The 13,823-nt window shown below is 37.4% G+C and overlaps 1 protein-coding gene across 1 annotated transcript in view; it reads right to left on the bottom strand.

The window, feature by feature from the left end:
- The window catches only part of LOC109849490 (plant intracellular Ras-group-related LRR protein 6), a 14,052-nt gene continuing 6,659 nt past the window's right edge, over window positions 6,431-13,823 (bottom strand). Inside the window, exons 15-21 of the mRNA XM_020419331.1 lie at window positions 12,855-12,992; window positions 10,330-10,434; window positions 8,877-9,001; window positions 8,700-8,796; window positions 8,165-8,239; window positions 7,437-7,492; window positions 6,431-6,867 (exon numbers count right to left, since the gene is read on the bottom strand). Coding sequence (XP_020274920.1) covers window positions 6,792-6,867; window positions 7,437-7,492; window positions 8,165-8,239; window positions 8,700-8,796; window positions 8,877-9,001; window positions 10,330-10,434; window positions 12,855-12,992 — 672 coding nt within the window. The 3' untranslated portion in view covers window positions 6,431-6,791. The remainder of the gene's footprint in view (window positions 6,868-7,436; window positions 7,493-8,164; window positions 8,240-8,699; window positions 8,797-8,876; window positions 9,002-10,329; window positions 10,435-12,854; window positions 12,993-13,823) is intronic.

Genomic DNA, 13,823 nt, shown 5'->3' with positions numbered 1-13,823 from the left:
AAATTAGGCCTGAACGGGTGCAGTCGTGAATACACTATCCTAGAAGATAAAGGACCCGTCTATCACTCTGGCGCAGACGATCATCTCCCCCTAGCGGTAAAAGCCCCGGGAAAGTGGCCGGCCTCTGAACTCGGGCGTGAGTAGCAGAGCTTCTGCTCAGATAAAGATGGTTGCTCGGAAAAAAATTAACTGTAACTAAAAACTTTTAAAGAGGAACTTAGAGGAAGAAGATGAATTGAGCTCTGGTTTTTCTCTGTTCTTTCCGAGGACGAGAGGCTGACTTTATATAGGGCTCGAAGAGTTGTCCGTTACACCCAATCCGCGCACTCCCCACGTCCGTTATGCCCTATTCGCGTAACTCCCCACGCCTTACTCTCCGCATCCGTTACGAACGGGTCAATCGAAAGAAACGGTCAAAAAATAAAAACCCGTGAAGCAAAAAGAAGTGTGTGTGTGCGGTGTGGCGTGGCGCGCGCGCGTCGCGGCGTGGCGAGGCGAGGCGTGCGTGCACGCGTGCGTGCGTGCGTGCGTCGCGGCGTGGCGAGGCGAGGCGTGCGTGCACGCGTGCGTGCGTGCGTGTGTGTGTGTGTGTGTGTGTGTGTGAGTTATGCAAAGTCCACAAAACCCAAAACACTATTCAAGACCCAATAAAATGTGAATCAATATAAACCTCTTGAACTTCCTTCCATTTTCCGATGTGGGACTATTCACAAAAGCAAAATTATCTTTTCATGAACCAAAAGTCCAACAATCCCCCCCAAAAGGCAATATTGACTAAAAATTCAAAATTAATAAATAAATCAATAAATCATAAAAGGATATATGTTGGGCAACCTTTCGTATCGTGAATTCGAGAGAGGTAGCTTTCGGCTTTGAACCTTTCCTTAGTGAGTTCATCGCCACCTGAGAGACATAATGGACTAAGCCTTGAATTAGGCCCCCATGAACCAGGTATTGACGAAAACATACACAATACATATTCATCTATTGAGCAAATAGGGTTGAGCGTTAAAGACCATGCTCACAATAACCGACTCATGAGAGTTTCTAGGGGTTAGCCCCCCCCCCCGCGATCATCACGTTTCCTCTCACGTAGGTAAGTCCTCCAAAGGTACTACATCTGGATATCATACCCTCCGCAATACACACGTTGCACTTATTAAGAGTAAAACTCAACTTAACTACCTGTATCATAAGAGTATCGTCATCATAGAGAAGGAGTAGTAGCAGATGCTACATAATGATATATAAATATATCTAGGTCGATGCTCCACACGAGTGTCACTTATCCAGCTTGTTTCTATCATATTGAACCAACATTGGGTCTACGTCTCCAAATAAGGGTTGAGTTACCGCTGTCAGTGACCTCATCTATGGGCTTAACCCCATCTCACTCGATGAATCCAGAACCACACTCCTGAATAATCCCTTAGTCAAAGAGTCAGCAAGATTCTTCTCAGATTTTACAAAGTCCAAGATTACAACTTTGCCTAACAGGCGTTGTACAGATTTATATCTTATTTGAATATGTCTGTTGAGTTTTTTATTTACATACACTTGCTTTAGAAGCTCTATGGTGGATCTAGAATCAAAGTGAATAGAAATAGAGGGAGAGGGTTTAGGGACCAAAGGAAGTTAAGAGAGAAGATCTTTTAACCATTCTTCTTCTGTGCAAGTGGTATCAAAAGTAATCAATTCAGACTCCATGGTGCTCCTGGCAATCACTGTTTGCTTACAGGATTTCCAGGATACAGCTGTACCACCAAAAGAAATACATATCCAGATGTTGATTATACACTGTTAGAATCTGTGACCCAATTAGCGTCACTGTACCCTTCTATAGCATCAAGGTAACCAGTGTAAGTCAAGTAATAGTCAACTGTGCCTTTCAGGTATTTGAATACTCTTTCTAAGGTAGACTAGTGGTCTTGGCTAGGGTTGCTAGTATACCGGCTCAGTCTCCCTACAGTATAAGCTATATCGGGTCTGGTCCGGTTGGATATGTATAAGAGAGATCTAATAAGCTGAGAATACTTCAGCTGAGAGACAGGTTCACATTCTTTCTTCTTCAAGGATATTGAAGAATCATAAGGTGTGGAAACAGGTTTAAAGTTATGAAAGTTGAATTTAATCAGCATTTTCTCAATACTGTGAGAAAGACTCAAAGATATTCCTCTAGAAGTTATGAAAGTTGAATTTAATCAGCATTTTCTCAATACTGTGAGAAAGACTCAAAGATATTCCTCTAGTGTCTCTAGTGATTTTCATTCCAAGTATCATATCAGCAAGACCTAAGTCTTTCATGTCAAAGTTTTTGGATAGATAATCCTTAACCATTAAGATTAATTCAAGAGTTGTTCCAAAGATAAGGATATCATCAACATAGAGACAGTATGACATAGTTATTGTTTATCACTTTAGAGTAAACACACTTGTCGTGTTCATTCATAGTGAAACCATATTCCGCAATGACTTTGTCAAATTTCTGATACCATTGTTTAGGAGCTTGTTTAAGACCATACGAAGATTTAACAAGTTTACAGACTTTGTTTTCCTAACCCTTGGCAATGAATCCTTCAGGTTGGTGCATATAGATCTCTTCATCTAAATCACCATTCAGGAAGCAGTCTTGACATCCATCTGATGTATGATCAGCTTATGGATAGCAGCAAAGGCTAGTAATACTCGAATAATGGAGATTCGGGCTACATGAGAATAAGTATCAAAATAATCAATGCCCTTTTGTTGAGTATAGACTTTAGCTACTAATCTAGCTTTAAATTTATCTATGGAACCATCAGCTCTAAGTTTCTTCTTGAATATCCCTTTACAACCAACATGTTTACAGCCTAGAGGTAAGTCGGTGAGTATCCAAGTATGGTTTTCCATGATAGATTTAATCTCATTATCAATGGCTTCTTTCCAGAAAGAAGATTCAGGTGAATCCATTGCTTCTTGGAATGAGCTTGGATCACCTTCAACAAGAAAGGTAAAGAAGTCTTCTCCAAAATCCTTTTAAATTCTACCTCTTTTGCTTTTTCGAGGTTCAATATCAAACGGCTGAGAAGAACTGGAAGATCGTAAATCAGAAGGAATAGATGAACTAGGATTTTCAGAGATTTTGGATTTGAAAGGAAAGATGTTTTTAAAATAGACTGCATCTCTAGCTTCAATGATAGTGTTATTGGATATGTCACTGATTTCAGAGTTAATGACCAGAAATCTGTTAACATTGCTATCTAGTGTATATCTAATAAAAGTAGCATCTACAGTCTTAGAATCAATTTTTCTCTTCTTAGGTTCAGGAATAGCTACCTTAGCCAAGCAACCCCAAACCCGAAAGAAGTTCAACCTAGGAGATCTCCCCTTCCAATATTCATAAGGAGTTGTCTCAGAATATTTCTGGAGAATCCTATTGAGAATGAAGCAAGCAGAAAGAAGAGCTTCACCCCAGAGATTTTTAGGTGCTCCTGAACTGAGTAACATACAGTTTACCATGTCTATTAGGGGTCTGTTCTTTTGTTCAGCTACCCCGTTAGACTGTGGTGTATAGGGAGCAGTAACCTCATGAATAATATCGTGTTCTTAGCAATATTCAGTCATATGATTTGAGGTATACTCCCCCCCACGATCAGATCTTAGAATCTTGATCTTTCTGCCAAGTTGGTTCTCAGATTCAGCTTTATACACCTTAAACCTATCTAAGACTTCATCTTTAGTTCCGAGAAGATAGGTGTAATAATATCTGGAGTGATCGTCTATAAATGTCATAAAATATCTCCTACCTCCTCGGGTGAGAACTCGGTTTGAGTCACACACATCACTATGAATTAATTCGAGAGGTTCGGTGTTTCTAGTTATAGACTTCAATGGTTTTTTAGTGTGTTTCCCTTGAACACATATCTCACACTTAGATGAGGAATCATGAGAGGATTTAGGAATAAGATTCAATTTGATCATTCTTTGCAAGGTTTGGAAATTGGCATGTCCTAGTCGTCCATGCCAGACATCACAAAACTCAACAATTTGTGCAACAAGAAACTCAGAAATTTCATCGGAACTGGAATTGTTTACATTGAGTTTGAAAAGACCATTACAGATAAAACCTTTTCCAATGAATACATTATTTTTTGTAATCACAAATTTATTTGATTCCTTGACAATCCTAAAGCCATCTCTAAGGAGAAGAGATTCACTTATCAAATTGCGACGGAGAGAAGGAACATAATGGACACCTTGCAGATTTAGAGCTTTCCCAGAGGTCATGGTGAGCTCTATACATCCACTTCCAATTATTTGTTTGGTGGAGTCATCTGCTAAGCTTATGCTTCCTCCACATGATTCCTGATAATTTGAAAATCAAGAGCGATCATTGCAAACATGAATACTAGCTTCGGAATCCAAGTACCAATCGGTGAAAGAAGTAAGGGAATTCACAAGATAGGATGAAGATGCTAACTTGAAGGAAGTTGGATTCTCTTCAATCATGTTAACTTTGTTGGATCAATTTCCTTTAGGAGCAGGTTTAGCCGGTTCCTTCTTCCGAAAGAAACAGTTGAGAGCCAGGTGGTTGGTTCTACCACAGACATAGCAGAACTTTCAATCAGACTTATGCCTGGAAGAGTAAATATTGGATTTGGAAGAAGATTTGTTGAAGGATTGATGATTTTTCTTGAATTTCTTTCCTTTCGGTTTGAAATTCTTAGATTTAGGCTTATCCTCTACCAAGTTCACTTTAGCTTTTGATTCAGACTTGGTTTTGAAATTTAGTCTATGCTGGTCTTCAATACGAGTAGCCTTGAGGGCTTCAGTTAAGGTTAGATCTCATTACTTGTGCCGGAGATCTCTAGCAAATCTAGACCAGGATGGAGGGAGTTTATCAATCAGACAGGAAACTTTATAATCATCAGTAAATATGTTTCCTTTTGATTGGAGATGACGAAGGAAATCTTGGAATTCATGAATTTGTTCATTAATGGGTTTGTCATCAACCATCATGAACTTATTGAAGGAGGAGGAGGTGAAACGCAGAATTCCGGCATCATCATAGTCATATTCTGCTTTAAGAGCATTTCATAGGTCCTTAGCACTTTTGAACTAATAATAAATGTCATAGAAGTTGTCCGCAAGTGCACTAAGAATCCTATGACAACAATGATAGTTGATTTCTTCTGGTTTCATAGAACTAGAAAAGGAGCTAGCGTCAGAATCAGAAGTGGAAGGAACAGGTTGTTCAGGATTAGGAGTCAAAAGTTGAGAACCGCTAGTTGAAGACTCGGGAATGTCTATAGCATATAAGAGACCTAATGTGGTAAGCCAGTATCGCATCTGATTAGCCCACCGTTTATAATTAACACCGGTGAACTTTTCAGATTTGACACTTTTGGAATGATCAAGGTTAGCCATAAGTCCAATTTGAGTTTACTAGTCTAGGTATTTGGTATCTGAACAGGTAAATATTTTTATCAATATCACTCAACTAGTAACTTAGAGGATTATGACTTAGGATATGAACTATATAAAAAATCTGCACTAGAAATAAAATTTCAGAACTATAGATTTGAAAAATTGGCAGAAGATAATGATTGCAATAAATAAATTTTTTTAAATGAACAGTAATTTTTATGTAGTAAATAAATTAGTAAAATGTAATGAACAGTAAAGTTTTAAACAGAAAAGTAATAAAGCAATTAATTAAATTCGGGTGAACAGTAAACCCGATGAACAGTAATGTTTTTTTAACAGAAAATAATAAATCAATTAATTAAAACAGTAATTTCAAATTATATATTAACAGCAAGAAATTAGTCTATCTTCTAGATTGCTGTCAAAAATAAAAACAAATAGTATAAATCTGAAATTAGAGGTTAGAAAAATCAGGCCTGAACGGGTGCAGTCATGAATACACTGTCCTAGAAGATAGAGGACCCGCCTATCGTTCAGGCGCAGTCGATCCTCTCCCCCTAGCGGTAAAAACTCCCGAAAAACGGTCGGCCTCTGAACTCGGGCGTAAGTAGCAAAGCTTCTGCTCAGATGAAGATAGTTGCCCAAGAAAAATTTAACTGTAACTAAAAACTTTTAAAGAGGAACTTAGAGGAAGAAGATGAATTAAGCTCTAGTTTTTCTCTCTTCTTTCTGAGGACGAGAGGCTGACTTTATATAGGACTCGAAGAGTTGCTCGTTACGCCCAATCTGCGCCCTCCCCGCGTCCGTTACGCCCCATCCAAGTAACTCCTCGCGCCTTACTCTCCGCATCCGTTACAAACGGGTCAATCGGAAGAAACGGTCAAAAATAAAAACCCGTGAAGCAAAAAGAAGTGTGCGTGTGCGATGTGACACGCATCGCGGCAAGGCGTGGCATGCACGCACACGTGTATGAGTTATGCAAAACCCACAAAACCCAAAATACTATTCAAGGCCCAATAAAATGTGAACCAATATAAACCTCTTGAACTTCCTTCCATTTTCCGATATGGGACTATTCACAAAGGCAAAATTGCCTTTTCATGAACCAAAAGTCCAACAATGTATACATGCGTAAATGCCTACAGAGTAAAGGGGCAAAAAGGACACTCATAATCATAGCTTAGATGTACAATACCCCGGTACAAGCAGACAATATGGACCGTCGTAATACGTTCATATTTGGCATTAAAAAGAACGAGATATGAAATGATATGAAACAAAATGCAGAACAGGCATAACTTGTTGACGAAAACACTTAATCTACAAATTATAACAAGCCTCAGTCTCATCTTGGCCCCTTTGGCAACACCAACTCATACATGCATTTACGCATCTGGAAGTTTGTCCTTCAAGTACTTGAGGACTGCTTTCGTGCCTCGATCCAAAATAGTGCGTCGAATGCTGCAAATGATCAAACACCTTCTATGATCAAGTAAAGATAATGATCAAACACCTTCTATGATCAAGTAAAGATAAAGCCCAATTCGGAAGAAAATGCAAGTGCTAAATGCGCCTAGTTACATATACGAATAGATTTTAGTTTGCTTCAACTTATTCAATTTTCTACCTTTCAACATAACATGATTTTTTTTAATTTAAATTCTTTTCAGATGCAATCAGGTGACTCGGGCAATTTTCATTGGATACAGACCTCTTTATTGCAAATGAAAGCGAACAATCCACTTCTTCAGTGACAATCATCTGTTGTTTTTAGCGAATGATTATACTTTTATCTTCATAAAAAAGTGAAAAATGAGCACAAGTCAAGAGTGCATTGTGGTATATTAGAACTCATAACCATTCCGGATACAAATTAACGCTTATTATACAAAAAGCGGTCTCTTAATTGCCAAAAGATAAGTATGTAGGATTCCAGATTCATTTTTATTGGAATCAGAATTCACCCCTATCAGAAGAAAAGAGTAGTCACCCGAGAAAATAGTTTACAAAATGAAAATAGTTCACTATACCTTCTTAATGGGTTGCCGTCAAGTTTCAAGACCTGTAAGCTAGGCTCAAGCAAACCCTGATGAAGAAAATTTCAATTTCAAATGTTGGCAAGAAAAAGAAATTCTACAGAATTAACATATAAACATCAATCTTTCTGATTCAGGCAATTGTATGCAGTTAAACGCGATGAAAACAGGAGCAACAACCATGGAAAATTTCTATCTTTTAAGAGCTATAGACACAAGTATTTCTACAGAATTAACATAAAAACAGCAATCTTTCTGATTCAGGCAATTGTATGCGGTTAACGCAATGAAAACAGGAGCAACAACCGTTGAAACTTTCTGTTTTTTTAAGAGCTATAGACACAAGTATTACCGATCCAATAACAACAGAGAGCAGATAAGGATAGGGAAAAAATGGGTAAACCTCGTGAGATACCATACAAGTACACATTGTACTTCTCGGGATTTAAGTACTGTTAGGCCTTTACAATAGCATGCAGATGAAATCAGTAAAATAGGTGCAGAAGCTGGAAGCAAACTCTTGCAATAAATGATCACCGTTTAAGCAGGAACCATGCGTTATTCTCACTTTCAGTATGCAATTTCTTTTGGTATCCAGATACAATAGGTACTATCTAGGCAAAATAGTTACAAATACATATCTACATGAAGCCGATTGAGTAGAAAGAAATAAATTATTGCTATTTAAACAAACATATGTAAACATAAGTCAGAAGACAGACCAGCTCTGGAGGAAGTGCGGTAATGTTGTTGTCAGACAGGTCAAGTTCTGTAAGAGAAGTTAAATCCTTGATGTCCTGTTTGCAACCATGAAAATATGTTAAAGACTAGAAAACTGGATGTTGACATGCATTTCTAGACGCAAGAAGAGAGAGTTGCAAGCTAAAACAACTGGAGAAATGTCTTCATCTTTTCTTAGTTCATACTTAAAAAAGGGTTAATTAGGGATAGACCCCCTGTACTATCACCCAATTGCAGATAGACCCCCTAAGTGTCTTTTTTTTAACTCTTTTATCCACTGGAGATCTATTTGTCCAAAAAAAAGAGTTAAATAAAATTCATTCAGGGGGTCTGTTTGCAACAATAGAACTTCAGGGAGTGTATCTGCAATTGGGTGATACTACAGGGGGTTTATCCGCAATTAACCCTTAAAAAATCCAGGCTATACTAGGAACCAAGCTAAATATTAAGACTCAATGTACAATTTACCCTCACCAAGTACATTCTTTGCTTATTCTTAGAGGTCACAAGCAATACCTCAGGAATGCATACGAGTGAATTCTGACTTAAGTCAAGAATCCGCAGTCGTTTTAAGCTCATTAAGCCTCTTGGAAATTCATTGAACTTCATCCGCCTGTTCATTTAGAATAAGTAATGTAACTAATGTTTCAACATGAATTTAGTAATATAAACTGCTACAGAATGAATTCTGACCTCAGATAAAGTTCTTGGAGCAGTACCAATCTAGATAATGCAGAAGGGTCTGGCAATGAAGATGCATTACAGCTTAGATCCAATACTTCGAGCTTGGAGAGGCTTTCAAGGCCATCCGATGGAATCTATAAGTGAATAAATCTTGTGAGTTCCTTAAAAATATTTGAGAACCTCAGTAGACATCAAGACATTAAAATAAAATAAAAATGCACAGTGTGGTAGGACTTATGATTATTAATTTTTTCCTTTCTCTCTCCAGAACCTATATTTGACCGTGTTCTGTTGTTTCCCTTGGTTTTCAGTAAGATATCTGCTTCCTATTCGATAAAGGCTAGACGGATTTTTTTTTATAACTTTTACCTGTTTTCTTGTAATTGTTAAAAGTCAAAATAAAACTCAAGTTCTAGAACTTTCAGTACCAAAGTGTTGATAAGGAAGTTTCCGCTTGATTAGCTTTCAAATTGAAACTGAGAAACACAAAGTTCATGATGTGAAGATGATCTAACTTTTTTGTACGAATGCTAGATACCTCATCTTTTCTAGCTTATGCTCGTGAAGGTTTTATTGTTTAATTATGTACCTTAGAATATAATAATGGCATCCGCATATTGAACAATCACAATTTATAACTGAAATGGAAAACCTAAAACAATGAAAGATGTAATGTGGGAGCTATCCTTCTACTTACTGCAGCGTTGTCAACTGTCTCAGGTAATTCAAAGACAAAACCAGAAAATAACTTTTTTAGAATGAACACTAACAATTTCTTAATCGCACAAGTCCTTACATATTTAGAAATTCCATCAAGTGTCCTAATTTAAAACTACTTTCTACATATATAAGTAAGGTGAGATACAAACAAATTGCGTAATTAGAGTCCCGAAGAAATTGAGCTATATTTTTTCTGAGGAGAACAAACTAGAAATAGTGGTGAAGGAGTTGCACTCGAGTAAAAGAACTCTCCATGAAGTTGAAATTTGTAACGAACAAGGCAAAAGAAGCTGATGTTGAAAGATTGGTAATTCCAATCAAGTGTAATTGTAAAAGTAAACTACCAGCTCCTTACATTCAGTAATGAATAAAGCCATTGATTATAAATCAAAACATATTCAACGTGTAGAGAAGCATTACATGTTACATAAGAGAAAGCTTAAAACTTTGGCCAAAAGAAATAAACGAAAAGAGAGCTGCAATCATGAACAGCCATACCGATGGAGTACAGAGGCATCAGTAAGGAGTCGTCTAGCATCCAAAGACAAGGAAAAGCGATATTCTTTTTAAAAAAAAGTTGTAGATAATAATATACTAGAAAAACTTGTATCAAGATTGTAGATCTTCATAAGAGCAATGAAGGAGAATATACAGCTGGAACTAAAAAATGATCAAGAGACTATTCATTGTAATAATTTGTAATAAAGATAAGATCGGACAACCGAGATATGCATAACCTTACCTGTGCCAAGGGATTATTGTCCAGTTTCAAACAAGAAAGGTTGGAAAGAGATGCCAATACTGCACCAGGCCATTCTTTTATCTTGTTCCCAGAGAGTATCAAAGCCTGCACACATTCATGCATGTCAGATCAAATTTGAAGGTACTTTAACCTGACATGTTTTCAAGTATTGGGTTGCAAATTTCCAAACAATTATAAAGCTTAATTGCACTTAAATGCCCTACAGTTTCCCCTACTATGCACTTATATACCCTTTCTTGTTTTTGGCAGCACTTATATGCCCTAATGTTTTTAAAACTTGCACTTATATACCCTAAATTGTTTTGGCAGCACTTATATACCGTAAAGTTTTTGAAATTTTGCACTTAAATACCCTCATTCATGCAAACTTGAGGGTATTCAAGTGCGGGGTTTAAAAATTTTAGGATATTTAAGTGTAAGTTCTAAAAACTATTGGGTATATAGTGTTGCCAACTTTCCATAAACAAGTGAAGGCTAGGTACCACTAATACGGGTGCGGACACGGTCACGGACATGGGACACGACAAATTTGTAAAATATAGGATACGGGGACACAGCTATGTATATATAGACACACCACCCTACGCGGGCGCATGCACCCAAGCACACACAAGCACACATGCACGCATGCACATGCCCACACACCCACCCACACCCACCCACACACACACCCCCCACACACACACACCCCATCCACCCCCACACACAGAGACACACGCACACCCACACGCACACCCGCAGGCACGCACGCACGCACGCTCGGCGTAGACGCATGCGCGCACACGCACGTACGCAAACACAGACACGCGCGCGTGCACACGCACACACATGCGTGCACGCATGCACACGCACACAGACACACCAACACCCGCACGTGCATGCAAGCACACATCACCCATCCACCCCCAACCACGCACGCACACGCACACACGCGCGCGCTCGCACACACCCCACACACACGACATACATACATACATTTAACACATTAGATCAAATAATGAATTAAAATATTCATAACATTTGTATGTTTCTTTCTATTATTTATAACAATTAAGAATCAAGATATATCAAACTAAGAATAAGGTTTAACAACAAAAGTTTAGTTTTGATCACATGGGATAATATGATAAGTATTTTTCAAATATTTAAGTAATTGGTTTTAGTTTTCGGCTTCAAAAACAATTGGTTTTGAACCCAGTGTTACCAAAGAAACTAGTCTAGGATATAAGCAATAGGAAAATTGGGTTTTGCTTTGAACTACACGTGTTCATGGCTTGTCCGCGGAGAATCCATGTCCAACACGTGTAGGACATGGACACGGCATCCAAAGCACCATGTCCGAGTAACCTAGAGTTTGGGTATACAAGTGAAAGTTTTACGAACTTTAGGATATACAAGTGCTGCAAAAAACGAGTGAGGATATATAAGTGCAACATAGTTGAACTATAGGGTGTTTGAGTGCAATTAAGCCCAATTGTTAGTATGGGAAGTTAAAATTTCAAGGTAACTTCTGTAGAAGAGTCCTCGACCAAATTTTTCTAGGACAGGTTAAAGGACACAACACAAGCCAGTTCATATATCCACAGGGCTCGAATTTAATATTGTAGAAAATGAAACTTAAAACCAAGTCGCTGATCAAGATGACAACAAGTTTGACCTGAAAGACAAATGTAGACATGGCTCACTTTGGCTTACTCCATTCAGGCAGTTTTTCCAAAGATGTTTTAATGATGACTTGAAAAATAACATCATAAATAAGCAGTGTGATTCAAGGAATCAATAAGTGGCATGCTTAAAGCTTTCAGTGAAACTCAAACCGCATTAGAGAAACTTATTACGCATTTCCTTGGCAAATGGAATTTACATATCAGATGCGGACCTTAATAACAAGCATCTAAACAGTGTGCGTAATTTTATTCATGAAAATTATCACTGAATATTAGGTATGACATGTTTCCATGATGATTGACATTCATTAAATGTCACAATGAAACTTGGGAGAAGCAATCAAATAAAGGCTAAGAAAATAGAATGTTGTGTCTAAAGCTAATTTGAGTTTATGACAGCAAGGTTGAGTGTTTAACATATTCATTAACTGACCTGATTGATGGAGAAAAAAAATACTGGAGGAACAAAGGGATGTTTTAATTGATTTGGAGAAAACCTGCAACTTTTGTAATTTTTTTAACTTATTATTTACATGCTTTGATATAAAATTTAAATGTTCCCTCCTGCGGAGATCCACACTCCAACCTTGTGCCAATATTATGTTAAGTAGCAATACTTACAAGGGATTCCTATAGCTTGCGAGTTTCATGGGATAGTAAGTGGATGACCATCCTCGTGTACATTCAACTTGAAATTACAAATCAGTTTACTTTTAAGAACAGAACATTTCTGAATGTCCTAATAAAAGAGTTGCAATCAACTAAATACAGAAAAACATTAGCATTTAACAATCATGGACATTTCTTTTTATATAAATCACTATGACTTCATAGTACCTGAAGTGAGGAACAGGTGGACAGCTCATATGGTAGTTCCCCAATTGAATTTTTAGAAAGATCTACTTTCTCCACTTCACCTTTCTCCCATACTGTTGGTGGGACATCGGTTAATCCTAGCCCACTTAAAGATAACTCCTGCAGGATCAGATACCAGGTAAGACATCTACATTAAGTGTATAACGATGATACTTAAAGCATAAATGTATGAAAATAGCCCCTTACTTGTACAAGTTATTATTATGGAAAAATTAAATTTAAATGCAGAAATTTCTTTGTTTAGTTCCAACAGCAATATGATGTAATGAATATAAAAATCACCTCCATGTGACATCAAAAAAAAAAGAGAGAGAGAAAGATAAAGAGACAAGAAAAAGCAGAGCTCCTATCTTGCCTCCCAACATCACAAGGCTTTTTTGTTAAGAGGCTTCCCACCAAAGTTACCGACAGCAGTAGCATCGCGTACTATTTGGGGCTATAGCGGCAAAAGTGTAAAGTTAAATAGCGGTCCAATTTAAATATGTATAAATATTAAAAAAAGAGAAATTAAAGAAAAAACTAAAAACTCTACAAATGCATATTTGATGATCTATAGAGATCCTAAGCATGAAATAGACGGGTAACAATCACATAATATTAGCAAAAGTACTGTACAAATGAAAAAACATACATGCCTATAAATAATACCGTTATTTATATATCCCATTCTCTCAACATTCAAAACTCTAGTAGAAAAGTAACTATAGAAAAACATTGATTAGTAGCAACATAATTGTATTAACTATTTGAAACTTGACATAAAACTGAAGTTTTTAAGCATAGCTAAATGAGCACTATTTACCACTATTTTGCTGCTATTTTCCGCTATTTACCACTTTCGAGTGCTTTGGTGAGCGAAAAGCACTCACAAGCGCTATTGTTCACAAAAATCAATGAAATCGTAGTGGTAGGCTCCACTACCGCTATTTG

The sequence above is a fragment of the Asparagus officinalis genome, chromosome 7, assembly GCF_001876935.1.
Source record: "Asparagus officinalis chromosome 7, Aspof.V1, whole genome shotgun sequence".
NCBI lineage: Eukaryota > Viridiplantae > Streptophyta > Magnoliopsida > Asparagales > Asparagaceae > Asparagus > Asparagus officinalis.
This window is presented reverse-complemented; position numbering and strand designations above follow the sequence as displayed.